A 16,634-nucleotide genomic window follows, 5' to 3' on the forward strand; every position below is an offset into this window, starting at 1 on the left:
GCATGGCTACCACAACATTCTGCAGCGATACGCCATCCCATCTGGTTTGGGCTTAGTGGGACTATCATTTGTTTTTCAACAGGACAATGACCCAACACACCTCCAGGCTGTGTAAGGGCTATTTGACCAAGAAGGAGAGTGATGGAGTGCTGCATCAGATGACCTGGCCTCCACAATCACCCAACCTCAACCCAATTGAGATGGTTTGGGATGAGTTGGACCGCAGAGTGAAGGAAAAGCAGCCAACAAGTGCTCAGCATATGTGGGAACTCCTTCAAGACTGTTGGAAAAGCATTCCAGGTGAAGCTGGTTGCGAGAATGCCTAAAGTGTGCAAAGCTGTCATCAAGGCAAACGGTGGCTACTTTGAAGAATCTCAAATATAAAATATATACACTTTTTTGGTTACTACATGATTCCATGTGTGTTATTTCATAGTTTTGATGTCTTCACTATTATTCTACAATGTGGAAAATAGTAAAAGTAAAGAAACACCCTTGAATGAGTAAGTGTGTCCAAACTATTGACTGGTACTGTATGTGTGTGTGGTGTCTGTGTAGCCCCCATAGTCTTTCTCCCCTGCCACAGCCAGTTAATTCACCTTGACTGGGAAAGCAGAGGCAGAACTTTGACACATTACCTTCTCCAACATAGAACTGATTCAACATGTTCCATTGATTCTGAAGGTTTGGCTTCCTTTAACACGATGTGGCGAGAAATCACATTAGTGGAGTCTACCCTCTGATTTACCATCTCTTTGTCCTCGGAGCGTGACTGTATCGACTGTCTGCAGACAGAGGTGTGGTTCCTTCTGCTCCTGACTGGAAAAACTGCTGCCGTTTAGGCTAGTTGGTGGGTGACAGGAACATTCTAAACGCTTTAGGTGGGAAACCACACAATCACCACACACCTCACAGATCTGTAACAGTTTACTAGAAAACCTTGGAACCTGGAAAGCATATATAATATAACCTGCTCTGTGTGTCTCCCCCTACAGAAAGGCTTTGGGAACATAGACAGTGAGTACTGGCTGGGTCTGGAGAACATCTATAACCTCGGGAAGCAGGGGGACTACAGGCTGCTGGTAGAGCTGGAGGACTGGGTGGGGAAGAAGGTGTATGCTGAGTACAGCAGCTTCCACCTGGAGTCTGAGAGTGAGGGCTACCGCCTGAGGCTGGGCACCTACCAGGGAAATGCTGGAGACTCCCTCAGCAGCCACAATGGGAAAATGTTCACCACGCTGGACAGGGACAAGGACGCTTTCTCAGGTAAAACTAGGGAGAAACAGTGTATTCTAGAATATGAGTACAACAATGTAATAGTACACCAACACATTGCTATGCTACACTACTAGTTTCCCAAGCACACTGTTGCTCAAGCTACTCTGTACTGTGGTCCAACTCTGCTCAAGTGACAACTAGCACTAGAATATTCTGTACCACTAAGTCCCCTTCTCTCCCATCGCTAGGTAACTGTGCCCACTTCCATAAGGGAGGCTGGTGGTACAACGCCTGTGGTCAGACCAACCTGAATGGAGTGTGGTACAGCGGAGGGGTTTACCGCAGTAAGTTCCAGGATGGAATCTTCTGGGCTGAGTACGGAGGAGGATCATACTCCCTCAAGTCTGTCCGCATAATGATACGACCTATTGACTGAGCCTGGAGCAGGCTCCACCCCCTAACTACCTACGCTATGACCTTTGACCCATCCTAATCCCTAACCTCCCACCCCCCTGTGACGCCTCTCAACTTCTCCACCAAGCTACCCTTCATCTTCACGTTCTTTTCCATTCTTACATTTTTAAGTGGAGCAGAGAAGCTGATTTCAACTGTCGAGGCCCAAATCCCAAATTCAACTGCTTCATGGAAACACTGGTTCTTCTTCAGCCTCTCTGAACAGAAGATGACACAGCGTTCTGCCATTGTTTCAGCTGTGCTCCTATTGCGTCCTCTCTAGCATGGCTAGACAGCCATATGATAGTGCTGTGCCAGACAGCAGTGGACAGAGAGTATGAACTCGAACACAGAGCTAGCTGCCACTGCCTTCTACAACAGTCACTATGTTATACTCTGTATGCTCCTCCACCTTGTCACACTTCAGTACGCTATGAAGGTGGTTACATTAGGAATTTCAGATGCTTATTTCACAAATGTTGACTGGAAAATAAATAGTTAATTTTGCCGTTCTGTTTGGCTTGTCTCTAGCTGGGTTTGTTGCTAGTGAAAGCCTTTCTTCACAGCGTACTAAGGATTTAATAAGAAGTTCCTTATGATGTCATCAGTTAAAAACAGAATGAGAACGTTCCACAGGTTGAGAGGCATGTCCCCCCCAGGCTTACAGGACTTGGGACGGTCTTCATGTACATTTAACTCTCCCACTTTTGCTTTGTTTGGGCTTGTTGTTTCGGGGTTCCCACTGAGAGGAAACGGACTGTAGCAATGTGCTTTGTGATGTGGAAACAGCCCAGCTCGCTTTGGTATGTAAATATATTTGGTTTTATTTGCGAGAGTTAATTTAAGACCTTTGATTCTGAAGCCAAATGTTTCCTCCATGTTCTCCCTGCCATCTCTCCCTTCTGTTATTTATCAACATATTTATAATGAGTATAGTCACAGTCACACCCTGCTGTAGTTAGCCCTGGTATGGCCTTTCTGTTTATTCCAGTAAAAAAGAAAAATCACTCACACAAAAACACACCCATCACAGACAAGTTGATGGAGGTAAATACCTGCCACGCTCTGCCATCAGTTTCCATGTAGCTCAATACTAAATAAAACCGTTTGTAAATACCCTCTGTTCTCACGACTCCTCACTCACACCTGGTCTCTGTCTCTTATTCAACCACGCCATGGCAAACATTATTAAGTGAACATGGTGTTCAGTCAGTCAAACTAGTAAGTCTGCTCTGTCACGGCTGGCATATACATTCTACATTTGATTACACCGCTGTAAGGAACAGAGAGGTAGTAAAAATGGAGGGTGATGAGTCTTCTTTGGAGGACTTCATAATGAAAGAATGCAGCCGAGGGGAGTAGAGGAGGAGAAGCGAGGGGGAGAGAGAACATGAGGAGGAGAGGAGGAACAATCAGAACCACATTTCTGTAGTTCAGAGAGAGCGAAAGAGAGCTGGGAGTCAGGGCTACAAAGACATAGAAATGGAGGGAGAGAAAGAGAAGATGGGGAAAGATGATTCTGAAGTAGAGGGGAAATGAAAGATAAATGGATAGATCAACAGAGAGGGCATGAACATAGTGGCTTGATGGAAGACAAATGGGACAAGGACACAGAAGAGAAAAGGGTAAGGGGGGGGGGAAAAAAAGACAGGAGGAAGGAGGGGGACATTCTTTCCGTGTAAAATGCTAGGCTTCCAGTTTTACAAAGATATATGTCCTGAAGTTATGATTCTCTCCTGACCCAGGTCCCAAAGGAGCCTTCAGTCTTTACACACAACACACACTGCAGCTAACACCGCAGGGACAATGAGCTAATACACACACACACACACACACACACACACATACACACACTTACTTGTGAAGACTTTTTGGGGACCAACAATTGATTCCCATTCAAAATCCTATTTCCCCTTAACCCTAAACCTAACCCCATCTCTAACCTTAACCCCTAAACCTAATTCCTAACCCTAATTCTAACCCTTAACCTAACCCCTAAGCCTAAAATAGCCTTTTTACAAGTGAGGATCAGCTAAATGTTCTCACTTCTCTGAATTTTAGTTGGTTTACTATTCGTGAAGTATAGTAAAACGTGTCCACACACACGGGCCGTAGCCAATATAAAAGTCAGGCATCTAGGGTACAGGACAGTAGATCCATGCAGTGTTATCTTCTGCTGTGGTGTACTGGCTCTAATACACACGTGCACACACACACACACACTGCAGCTGTAGTACTGGCTCCTATACTGTGGCTGTAGGTCATGGAAACAGAGGAGGGAAATTGAAGAGTTGGTCTGGAGAGTTAGCTAGCAGCTTGGCATAGTTCTCTCATCTGACACTTTGCCCTCACATTTCCATTATGTTGGTTCCTCCACAGCCCAGCTCCAACCCTTCTGCAGCACAATGTACCACACACACCTTGCCAATCAATGGCCCTGGCTCCATCTGTGCCTCAGAACATGAGTCACTCCCTTCTGTAACAGCCAATTCTATAATGGCCTGTAGCGTAAAGCGGAAGTATGGTTCATTTCAATAAGCTTTGAATATGTGTGTCCCACTAGTGTCCTTTTACACACAAACACACCTTATTGGATTCAACCAACACCTCTACTGACGTCAACAGGCAGACTGGGCTTCTCAGACCACAATGTTAATCTCAAGCCAGTGTGTGTGCGCACATCTCCCCGTACAGAAAGTCTGCTATGTGGCTGTGTGTGTATGTGTGTGTCCAGCTGGAGTCATGTTGTGTTCTGATCTGCAGCCACAACAGGGTCACAGCAAATTCAGCACTTCAACAAAAGATTCCCATACTATTAAATTCCCATATCCCATTCCCATTTCCTCTTCTAATATCCCAGACTATCATATCTCTGAAGTCATTCCCAAATCCCTTTCCCAGTACTAGGACTGAAATGGAGCAAAGGCCCCTCATGAGTACTGCTACGTATGTACACTGCTCAAAAAAAATAAAGGGAACACTAAAATAACACATCCTAGATCTGAATGAATGAAATAATCTTATTAAATACTTTTTTCTTTACATAGTTGAAATTGCTGACAACAAAATCACACAAAAATTATCAATGGAAATCACATTTATCAACCCATGGAGGTCTGGATTTGGAGTCACCCTCAAAATTAAAGTGGAAAACCACACTACAGGCTGATCCAACTTTGATGTAATGTCCTTAAAACAAGTCAAAATGAGGCTCAGTAGTGTGTGTGTGGCCTCCACGTGCGCCTGGCCATGCTCCTGATGAGGTGGCGGATGGTCTCCTGAGGGATCTCCTCCCAGACCTGGACTAAAGCATCCGCCAACTCCTGGACAGTCTGTGGTGCAACGTGGCGTTGCTGGATGGAGCGAGACATGATGTCCCAGATGTGCTCAATTGGATTCAGGTCTGGGGAACGGGCGGGCCAGTCCATAGCATCAATGCCTTCCTCTTGCAGGAACTGCTGACACACTCCAGCCACATGAGGTCTAGCATTGTCTTGCATTAGGAGGAACCCAGGGCCAACCGCACCAGCATATGGTCTCACAAGGGGTCTGAGGATCTCATCTCGGTACCTAATGGCAGTCAGGCTACCTCTGGCGAGCACTTGGAGGGCTGTGCGGCCCCCCAAAGAAATGCCACCCCACACCATGACTGACCCACCGCCAAACCGGTCATGCTGAAGGATATTGCAGGCAGCAGAACATTCTCCACGGCATCTCCAGACTCTGTCACGTCTGTCACATGTGCTCAGTGTGAACCTGCTTTCATCTGTGAAGAGCACAGGGCGCCAGTGGCAAATTTGCCAATCTTGGTGTTCTCTGGCAAATGACAAACGTCCTGCACGGTGTTGGGCTGTAAGCACAACCCCCACCTGTGGACGTCGGGCCCTCATACCACCCTCATGGAGTCTGTCTCTGACCGTTTGAGCAGACATATGCACATTTGTGGCCTGCTGGAGGTCATTTTGCAGGGCTCTGGCAGTGCTCCTCCTGCTCCTCCTTGCACAAAGGCGGAGGTAGCAGTCCTGCTGCTGGGTTGTTGCCCTCCTACGGCCTCCTCCACGTCTCCTGATGTACTGGCCTGTCTCCTGGTAGCGCCTCCATGCTCTGGACACTACGCTGACAGACACAGCAAACCTTCTTGCCACAGCTCGCATTGATGTGCCATCCTGGATGAGCTGCACTACCTGAGCCACTTGTGTGGGTTGTAGACTCCGTCTCATGCTACCACTAGAGTGAAAGCACCGGCAGCATTCAAAAGTGACCAAAACATCAGCCAGGAAGCATAGGAACTGAGAAGTGGTCTGTGGTCACCACCTGCAAAACCAGTCCTTTATTGGGGGTGTCTTGCTAATTGCCTATAATTTCCACCTGTTGTCTATACCATTTGCACAACAGCATGTGACATTTATTGTCAATCAGTGTTGCTTCCTAAGTGGACAGTTTGATTTCACAGAAGTGTGATTGACTTGGAGTTACATTGTGTTGTTTAAGTGTTCCCTTTATTTTTTTGAGCAGTGTATTTGACTGGAGGGGTTTTGTAAGGTACAGTAGCTACCTCTTGTTAACAGAGCAGGCCTGTTTGTACCATGAGTATTATACATCTCTGGTTTGCACACGTTCAGATGAACAAACCTCTACTTTACTGCCTGTTCAGGAGCCAATCACAGGTGGACAAAGAGCTCTCATAGCAGAAGGGTTCCACTGAAGAACACAAACGGAACAACGCACGCACACACTTTTCACTAATCTGTCTTTTGACCATTCAGATCAGCTCTTAAAAAGATCTTATGTGATAGTTTAAAGAAATAAACAATTAGTGGAAAAAATATCAGAATTGTGCTGGCTGTGTGAATACAGTCTATGATAACAATCAGAGGAAGTCAATCAATCACTCCACACTCTGTACACACACTTTAGGATATGGCTGCTTCCATGCCAGCACTGTGCCTCTCTCTTCATCTCATCCTCTCCCTCGGTTTCTTTCTCTAACGACGTGGTAGATTTATGGCAGTAGAGAATGACAGAGTATTAATGCGTTTCAGATCTGCTGTACAACAACACACACTGCAGCATTTTCCGCCCAGTCTGCCAGAGCAGCCCAGCACCCTACACAACTTTAATTCATCCACACAAAACATAAAAGGTGCATCTGTACTCTGAAACACACGTGCCTGTGCAAGCACGCACACACACTGCCTTTGTGTTTTAGCGCTACGTTTTATTACTCTCTTCTCTTCTAGAAAGCCTCTGACAGGCATGCTGGCCAGGCTATAAAGAGAAACGCAAAGCAATGTGCTCAGAAATGGCACCAGCCCGACTGGATCTCTCCACACACTGTGTGAAGAGAAATGCAAATCTAATGCTGTGAAACAGTATGCACCAATCTGACTTCTTGTCTTTACAGAGCTGAGAAACCCCTAACACCTGGGGGTGGTGTGTGTATGTGTGTGAGAGAGAGAGAGAGACATTCCTGCCTTTCCCATTCATCCTGTATGAACCACAACAAGAACCAGAGAGAAACATGAGTGAAGTCTGGTTTTACTAGCTTTAATAAAATAGGAGACCTCCCATCTAGTCCTCAAAGAACACAGGTAGAAAAACATGTCCTACAATAAAATCCAGGAAAACAACCACACACAGAGAGACAGAGGGAGAGAGAGAGACAGCGAAAGAGCGAGAAGAGGGATGGTGCTGTAGACATCCCCTGTAGTTCATAGGGGATTCCTGGGCTTTGTTAGTGCTCAGACAGTCTGTGCTGCCAGCTCCCAGAGAGGAAAGGAAGGAAATGGGGAATACATTTAAAAAGGATGGAGCAGTCTCTCTCTCTCTCTCTCTCTCTCTCTCTCTCTCTCTCTCTCTCTCTCTCTCTCTCTCTCTCTCTCTCTCTCTCTCTCTCTCTCTCTCTCTCTCTCTCTCTCTCTCTCTCTCTCTCTCTCTCTCTCTCTCTCTCTCTCTCTCTCTCTCTCTCTCTCTCTCTCTCTCTCTCTCTCTCTCTCTCTCTCTCTCTCTCTCTCTCTCTCTCTCTCTCTCTCTCTCTCTCTCTCTCTCTCTCTCTCTCTCTCTCTCTCTCTCTCTCTCTCTCTCTCTCTCTCTCTCTCTCTCTCTCTCTCTCTCTCTCTCTCTCTCTCTCAGGGTGGGACTGAGGATTGGGAAAGAGGGGTGTAATGTAAATTGTGATGACTTTTACCAGTGGGTGCAGCTGATCGTGGCTATGGGTGATTGCTGGGGACATAATATGTCAGACTCATGAAAATGTAACTTTAAAAGAGAAAGTGTGTGTGTCTTACCCAGGTATGGTATGCAGGAGTTCATGCTCTGGGTGCGTATGTAGTCTCGGAGACGCTTGTAGTTGTCTTCTTTGGCCATGAGATACTCCAACCGCTCAAACGTTGCTTTGTCCTTCCGACTCAACAACTAGACAGAGAGACAGACAGAGAGAGACAGACAGAGAGACAGAGAGAGAGACAGACATCTTTGAGTTGAGTTATTGTACACATACTAGGGCCGGGACGATACCTATAGCTTGATCAATAAATTAATGTGACTGGATGACAACATAATGATGTTTATTTCAAACATTAGGGCTGTTTTCCTATAGAAGTTAAAGTAGCTTTGTGTTTTGATACTCACTAGGATCGTGGCAAGGTATCTACTATTTCAATCATATTGAAATCAATTTAATGTTCAATCAATTGAGTTCTATTTCAATTTCATGTTCAATCAATTGAGTTCTATTTTGTGTCTAGACTACTGTCTGTAATTTTTGCCTCAATGTGTTTCATGTGTGACAACATGAGCACAATAACGTGCACAATCTGTGATTCAGTGCATTATTTTTTGGGTAAACATAATAAGCCGCCTCAATAGCCTATGTGCAGCCACAGGTGGTAATATCGCTCTAGGAGCTGATCTGTCGTCAGTATTGTGGAATAATTCCAATGTTAAGGTAAGATTTGAATGGCGAAAGCTGATCCGAGAGCAGCACTGCTTTTCTTTCGATCTATCAGTATCGACACAGTCTAACAACGCACTTAGCAAACTTTCTCTCTACGTGCTTGTTTGGGAAACACTTAAAAATGTGGCTCGTAAATAACGATGCATCTGGTATGATCATCATAATGCTTAAGTTCCATTGCAACAGGGCGGTAATGCAACAGCTGTCATAACAGTCCAGCAGCCTAGGAGGGTCTCAGGAGTCGTGGTAATAACACTACTGATGATATCCACAGGAGCTATGGGTGAGGGTAAGCTCTGCTCTGGCCACGGCCTAATGATATCCACAGTGTGTGTGTGTGTGTGTGTGTTGACTAGGAGCAGGTGTGCCTGTCTCTCTGGCCAGGCAGGTCTAGTGGTCCAGGGGATTTTCTGGCTGCCTGCTGTGTGTACTCCTGCGCTACTGGGGTTTAGATCACTCACATTCTTATTACATTTCCACCATGACATCACCGCATCAGTATGTCATTATGTCAGCCCTACTCCAAGGCCCTGTCCGTGTGTGAGGATGGATCAGAATCAGACCGTCCCCTCTCTCTTGTTCTCTCTATTCTGAGGTTTCTGCACAGATGCCTCCAATACACAAGCCCATTACATATTCCAGCAATGTAATGACAGTGTAATAACTGGTGAAATAGAGACGGAGCATTTACATATGCGACTGCTCTTCACACCGTCAACACATCTCCGTTTTTTGTAGAGTGCGGTTAAAGAAGGATCATTGTTTTGAGCTGCATGGACACATACACACAGTAACTCACCGCCCATGTCTTGGAGAGTCTATAGATGGGAGCGCTTTGTAGACCTGACACCACAGCCATCACTGCATGAAGGTTGTTTATGTCACACAGTTTCTGTGTGGAACAGAGAACACTTGGATGAATACACACACACTTTCACATTACAATATGTTTATTGTCCACTCAAGAATCTGTGGTTCTTGCTTCACAAAGTAACACTGTAGAGAATAAGCAGCATAGTACAGTGTGTGTTCCTTACCTTGGCAGTTTTGATGTAGAGACTGAGTACCTCAGCTCTGATCTTCAGGGTCTGAGCATGCAGGATCTCCCTCACCACCCAGAAAGTCGTCTGGAGACACAAAACAATCAATCAATGGCAATAAATGCATTATTTTGCATAGCACAAAGTGCTTAACAACCAGACACAGATAGTTAAGCAGCACTTCCCAACAGAGAAGACACACACACTCATACATGTGATTGCTGGCTGAGACCTAACCATAATAGCCATTTAACATCAGGTACTGTGCAACGTTCCTTAAGGCACAGACAGACTCAGATTGGCCCTGCCATGGTTCCTGACACCTTCTGCCAAAGCCTACATCACACAGCTCTCAGATCTGATCACAAAACAGTGTTACAGAGAAGCTGAACAAACGGGAATGTTCCTTCAGATTAGCGGTTTTGTCTACAATGAGATATTTTATTTGGGAAAATAAGAGGTCTGGAGGAGAGGGGTGAGAGGGCTACAGGAATGGAGGAAAGTTGACCAGACTCCAACTGATTCATCAACAGATAACCTTAATAAGTAATATGTGAGAGAATGAGGTATGTGTGTGTGTAGTGTGTGTTAGATAACCCCAAGACAGAACAAAGTGATCTGACCGAGACATCAATGGCCATTGGCCAAGAGCTCTCTCTCACACATGCACTGATCTCCTCTCATAGCAAAGCAAATAAGGTCAATAAATCAGTCAGCATCTGGTCCAACAGCCCTCCGGAGAGAGTGAAGGAAAGAGAAGATGAGAAGTAATGGGGAAAGAATAAGCTGATATCAGGCCTCCTGAGTCTTTTATAGTCTACAGCTGTCTGTACATTGTTCTAGAGAGCGAGAGAGAGGAGAGACAGGAGAAAGAGAGCGAGAGAGAGAGAGGAGAGACAGGAGAAAGAGAGCGAGAGAGAGGAGAGAGGAGAAAGAGAGCGAGAGAGAGGAGAAAGAGAGCGAGAGAGAGGAGAGAGGAGAAAGAGAGCGAGAGAGAGGAGAGAGGAGAAAGAGAGCGAGAGAGAGGAGAAAGAGAGCGAGAGAGAGGAGAAAGAGAGCGAGAGAGAGGAGAGAGGAGAAAGAGAGCGAGAGAGAGGAGAGACAGGAGAAAGAGAGCGAGAGAGAGGAGAGACAGGAGAAAGAGAGCGAGAGAGAGGAGACAGGAGAAAGATAGCGAGGAGAGACAGGAGAAAGAGAGCGAGAGAGAGGAGAGAGGAGAAAGAGAGCGAGAGAGAGGAGAGAGGAGAAAGAGAGAGAGGGAGAGGAGAGACAGGAGAAAGAGAGCGAGGAGAGACAGGAGAAAGAGAGCGATGGATAAAGAGAAAGACAACAGAGTGATCAGTGCAGATCCGAGATGAAAGCGATCTAGAGTGCTGATGTCACCTAACCACAGGATAAACAAAGGAAAGAGATCCAGCCTGTGTAATAGACCAACTATGTAATCAACTATACACAATATACACAGTACTGATGCTCCCCTCTGCAGCCATCTCTCCCCTTCGCTCCATAATTCTCTCATTCTCCATCCCCCTCTTACACTTCCAACTCTACCACTCAGTCCCGCTCTTCCTCCCGCTCACTTTCTCTCTTCCCTTCTCCAAACATTTAGATCCTCCCCTTTTTAGTGTGTGTGTGTGTGTGTGTGTGTGTGTGTGTGTGTGTGTGTGTGACTACGGTCTACTATACGGTGCAGGGTTGTGCTGAAGATGAGAATCCCAGACAGGCCCGGAGAGGGAAAGATGCATGGGGGAGAGGGGGGTTGCTCTGGTTAACAGACTGACCAAACCCCCCCACAGGGACAGTGTGAGATATTAGCTAACTGCAGGTGGCTCTGTATAGAAACCCATTGTGGGAAAAATACTCCACTTCTACACTCTGGCAACACTGAGGATCACAGCCACGCAAGAGATTAGAGTGCCTGGAGAGTAGCAGGGTAGGAAAATCACTATTTCCTCTAACAGCCTAGACTCCAAAGCCTAGCAAGCTATGAACTACACCCAAAGGGTCCAATGCTATGAACTAGACCAAGAGTTCTTACAATAAGTGCGACAGTCACATCACTACACTACCCCCTGGTTCAGGAGTTGTCCATGCACCTTGACTCTCTTTCAAAATGTCAAGTTATACACTGGCCTGCATCTGGTTTGAGTGCCTCTTCTCAGAAAAGTCAGCGTTTTTGCTCCATGGATGTCAAGACGAAGGGAAGAATAAACAGGAAGGGAAGAATAAACAGGAAGGGGGCACAGACTATAATCTAAAACACTGCAGTAAATAACAGAAAGAGAGAGAAAAGAGAGACCGGCAGATACAGACAGAGAGAGAGAGAGAGAGAGCAGAGAATAGAGATCCACTAATAAAACACATCCCTAATTCCAGTGAGGCAGTACTGTTCACCTGAACAAGCTCTTCCCTCTAGCACGCACACACACACCTGCCCTCAGCCACAGGTGCAGTGCAGACACGGAGGTCAGTGGTGATATTATAACCCACTACAGTCTCATATAATATCAGCAGCCTTGTAATGCTACTCCTAGCAGAGAAGGTTTACAGGCCTGTCCAATATGGACACTACACTGTCCTCATGTCACTGTAAATCACCCCGCTGCATCTGGGGGCTGTTACAACACAGGTACTCTGTCTCTCTCTCTCTCTCTCTCTCTCTCTCTCTCTCTCTCTCTCTGCGTGTGTGTGTGTGTTCATATATCTGTGTGTGTGCACTCTACAGGCCAGGCCAGAGGAAAGGGTAGAGGTTCTTAGATGTCTTTCCTGTAGTGTTTATGGTCTTATAAAGCTCTGCTGTTTCAGGCTGCCCTGCTGTGCTCTGCAATAAATAGCATGGAACATAGACACCAGCTGATAGCTGTGGATCAGCTCTGTAGTGCCCTGAGTGGCTGGATCCCTGATAAAAGCAGGGCTGTGGAGTTCATGATAGCCCTCTCTCACTGCCTGGGTAAGGAGTGCTGAAGAGGCTACAGCTGGGCCTGGGGGGTTAGACTAGGGGCTGATGCCTTCAAATACTTCTAGTGACTCACTAAACAATTCAAATCATGACCCAGTCTAAAGTAGCCATCCAGTAGTACTGGCTGTGACCCACCTAGAGGGTCTGATCCTACATTAGGGGAAACACTGGACTGGGTTTAGGAAACAGCCTTACCTCAGCCCCCTCCACCCAGAACATTCTCTACCCCTCTTCAACCTTAGTTAGCTCTAACCCTAACTTCCCCCATTCCCCTTTATCCTCTTCACCCCTCTCCATCCCTGTACCCTCCTCTCCACTCCATCCCACTCTACACCTACCCCTCTCCAGTCATACCAACCTATACACTCAATCCAAAACCTTTATCAGAGAGCAAGGTGGAACAATTACCTTTTTGCTTCCAATAATCCAGTGTTTTCAGATCAACATGAAGTCATGCCTTAGCATTATGGAGCTAGCTAGGGATTGATTTCGTCTTGAGCAGTACTAGACTGAAAGAATGTGGCTTCCCCTTGTCGTCCAAAGCCTGCAGCCAACAACAGAGTTAAAGGAAGAGTGCTAAGACTGGAGCTCATGCTAAGGACCCATCTCTGGGACTGTCTCTTCTCCCTGTCCAAGCCCCATTATACACAAAGCTCACTTTCCTTCGCTGATGCCTGTCTGCTTGTCTGCTTGCCTGCCTGCCTGCTGCTTGTCGGCCGGGCCTGTGGTGTGCAGCGAACTAACATCTGTAACGGCCGCTTGGGCTCGCCTATAAAATGGGGAGGTTTCCACAGAAACACATTCCTCTAACATCATCTCATACTGAGACAGCAAGGTCTTACAGACACTTAAATGGGCAGGGGGAGACTGGGGAGATTAGAGAGAGGGAGGGGGCAGAAAGAGAGAGAAAGAGCAGGATTAAAGGTGAAGGCTGCCCGTGCATCATGAGAGGGCTTGTTGTGGATGACTTCACAGGGCACTGAGAGTGCTGGCCACACACATACACACGCTCAATTGTACTCACGCATACATGCTCAAAAACACACACACTCTCAAACATACTAAAACCATGCACAAACACATTATCAGACCACAGAGAAATGCGTCCAAACAGTTAAACACTAGAGACAGTGAGGGAAAGAGTCTCTTCTGAGCATTTATTAGCCATATCAGGGACAGAACACAGTCTGATGAGGCTAAACAATGAGACTGATGGGATTTAAGTGTGTGTGTGTGTGTTTGTTCCCTATAGGAGATGAGTCAACAAGTCAGCAGGAGGTACGTTTTGTTACCATGACATCCTCCAAGCTCAAAAACAAAGGATTAGGGAAGAGGGGATGATTTGGGATGTGGTGAAGAGAGGATGTACTTGCTCCATTACCTGCTAGCCAAGACTGAAGGCTCATTATTCATTTTACATTTTAGTCATTTAGCAGACGCTCTTATCCAGAGCGACTTACAGTTAGTGCATACATTTTTTTTCATACTAGCCCCCCGTGGGAATTCGAACCCACAACACTGGCGTTGCAAGCGCCATGCTCTACCAACTGAGCTACACGGGGAACATATCTCCCCCTATCCACCCCCCGCTTTTCTGCCTGCCTGTGTGCGTGTGCGTGTGTGTGTTACCTGGTTGAATCTGCGGGTGAAGGACACAGCATTGGGGGCAGAGCTGTGCTTCTCCTTCTTGTTCCAGCCACAACTCGACAGCTCCTAAACACACAAACTCAGTTAAGAGATAGAACAGACACACACAGTCAGATTTACATGACACACAGCCAAACACACAGCAGATCCTAAAGCAGTCACACACACACAGATTCATACAACTAACAGTCGGTCTTGAACGTAGTACAGAGTTAGTGTTTTCCACAAAAGACAAACCCAGTCTGTTCTTAACAGTTCACTGAGAGAGAAGGGGTAAAGGGCATATAGGAACACCAATGTTTCTGGCTAAGCAGCATACTACTTTTCAATCAAACTCTGCACCATCATGTGCTTCCTCAGAGCAGAGGGTGAACAATCATCCCAGTCATCAGAGGTGAGCAGTCAGATACTAGTGCACTTGGACAGACACTGAATCAACCCTGAGAGGGGGGAGACCACACAGACAGACACAGCAGGGGAGGAGAGACTTCTCTGGGCACAGCAGACTGGATCAGGGGCCAGGGATATTATCAGGGACACAGTGATGGAAGAGTAGGAAAATGTGGTGTAATCTCTACTAATCAGCTGAACTACTCCCCTGATGACGACCTCTGACACAGTCTGTCTGGAGGCAGCAACCTCCTCCAACACTCAGCCAAAGACTACCCCCCTCCGTGCGCAAAGAAACATACGCAGTGTCCCTGTGTGTGTGTGTGTGTGTGTGTGTGTGTGTGTGTGAAGGGGAACAAGTCTTTCACAGATATTAAAAACAGATGTGTGCTTTCAACATTCAGCACCATCAGTTCTAAGACAGCAGAGGAGATGGCCCCTGTATTGCGAACAACAGGAGCTCAGCTGAGTGGGAGTTGGTGGGTCGGAGAGGAGAAAGGGAGAGGTAGTGGCGAGAGAGAGGTGGTGAGGAGTCCAGAGCCTCCTGACAGCAGCTTTCAGCAGGCCTCAGTAAACTGTTACACTGCTGCCCTGACAGACACACTCTACACCACTCAGAGAGAACCAACTGTTTGTGTTTGTGTGTGTTAGCCTCCAATTTGTAAGTCGCTCTGGATAAGAGTGTCTGCTAAATGACGTAAATGTAAATGTAGTAGCTAAGTCTCTTACGACTCATTTATTTAACCTACACTCCTCTTTAAACATGCGACCCCTCTGCCTGTCACTCATCCCCCTCTCTACCCCTCCATCCCGCTCTTGTTATTCACGCCTCCAGCATTCTCCTTCACCATCGCCTAATAATGGCTCCCAGATTGGGATGTTCCACTGGGAGACTGACTAAAGGCGTCCGCATGCTTCCCAGCCGAAACAGTTCGGATGAGTTTGTGCATATATTATGATGTTCGTTTTGGACTTTGTTAAGGGTTTTTTCGGTTGTTCGGGCAGACATTCTTCTTGAGGCAAGCCGAAGAATTCGGCAGCCGAAGTCTACGCCCCTTCGTCTGTGATTGGTCAACAGCAGGGATTCTTCAGTAAAGTCTGTTGTCATTCAATGAGACGACTCGTTTTCATTCACATTATTTCATTGAGAAATATTGCACCAAATATACAGTGGGGGGAAAAAGTATTTAGTCAGCCACCAATTGTGCAAGTTCTCCCACTTAAAAACTTGAGAGAGGCCTGTAATATTCATCATAGGTACACGTCAACTATGACAGACAAAATGAGATTTTTTTCTCTCCAGAAAATCACATTGTAGGATTTTTAATGAATTTATTTGCAAATTATGGTGGAAAATAAGTATTTGGTCAATAACAAAAGTTTCTCAATACTTTGTTATATACCCTTTGTTGGCAATGACACAGGTCAAACGTTTTCTGTAAGTCTTCACAAGGTTTTCACACACTGTTGCTGGTATTTTGGCCCATTCCTCCATGTAGATCTCCTCTAGAGCAGTGATGTTTTGGGGCTGTCGCTGGGCAACACGGACTTTCAACTCCCTCCAAAGATTTTCTATGGGGTTGAGATCTGGAGACTGGCAAGGCCACTCCAGGACCTTGAAATGCTTCTTACGAAGCCACTCCTTCGTTGCCCGGGCGGTGTGTTTGGGATCATTGTCATGCTGAAAGACCCAGCCACGTTTCATCTTCAATGCCCTTGCTGATGGAAGGAGGTTTTCACTCAAAATCTCACGATACATGGCCCCATTCATTCTTTCCTTTACACGGATCAGTCGTCCTGGTCCCTTTGCAGAAAAAACAGCCCCAAAGCATGATGTTTCCACCCCCATGCTTCACAGTAGGTATGGTGTTCTTTGGATGCAACTCAGCATTCTTTGTCCTCCAAACACGACGAGTTGAGTTTTTACCAAAAAGTTCTATTTTGGTTTCATCTGACCATATGACATTCTCCC

The 16,634-nt window shown here is 46.3% G+C and overlaps 2 protein-coding genes across 5 annotated transcripts in view; one reads left to right on the plus strand and one right to left on the minus strand.

Moving 5' to 3' along the window:
• The window catches only part of angptl1a (angiopoietin-like 1a), a 44,708-nt gene extending 41,921 nt beyond the window's left edge, over positions 1-2,787 (plus strand). The window contains exons 6-7 of the mRNA XM_041839205.2: positions 996-1,266; positions 1,467-2,787. Of these exons, the coding sequence (XP_041695139.1) occupies positions 996-1,266; positions 1,467-1,654 (459 nt within the window). The 3' untranslated portion in view covers positions 1,655-2,787. The remainder of the gene's footprint in view (positions 1-995; positions 1,267-1,466) is intronic.
• The window catches only part of ralgps2 (Ral GEF with PH domain and SH3 binding motif 2), a 149,997-nt gene that overhangs the window by 56,785 nt on the left and 76,578 nt on the right, over positions 1-16,634 (minus strand). For all 4 annotated transcript variants that reach the window (XM_041839203.2, XM_041839202.2, XM_045205487.1 and 1 more), the window contains 4 exons: positions 14,255-14,338; positions 9,664-9,753; positions 9,426-9,518; positions 7,959-8,085 (listed from right to left, as the gene is read on the minus strand). In XM_041839203.2, coding sequence (XP_041695137.1) covers positions 7,959-8,085; positions 9,426-9,518; positions 9,664-9,753; positions 14,255-14,338 — 394 coding nt within the window. The remainder of the gene's footprint in view (positions 1-7,958; positions 8,086-9,425; positions 9,519-9,663; positions 9,754-14,254; positions 14,339-16,634) is intronic.

Source organism: Coregonus clupeaformis, chromosome 20, assembly GCF_020615455.1.
Source record: "Coregonus clupeaformis isolate EN_2021a chromosome 20, ASM2061545v1, whole genome shotgun sequence".
NCBI lineage: Eukaryota > Metazoa > Chordata > Actinopteri > Salmoniformes > Salmonidae > Coregonus > Coregonus clupeaformis.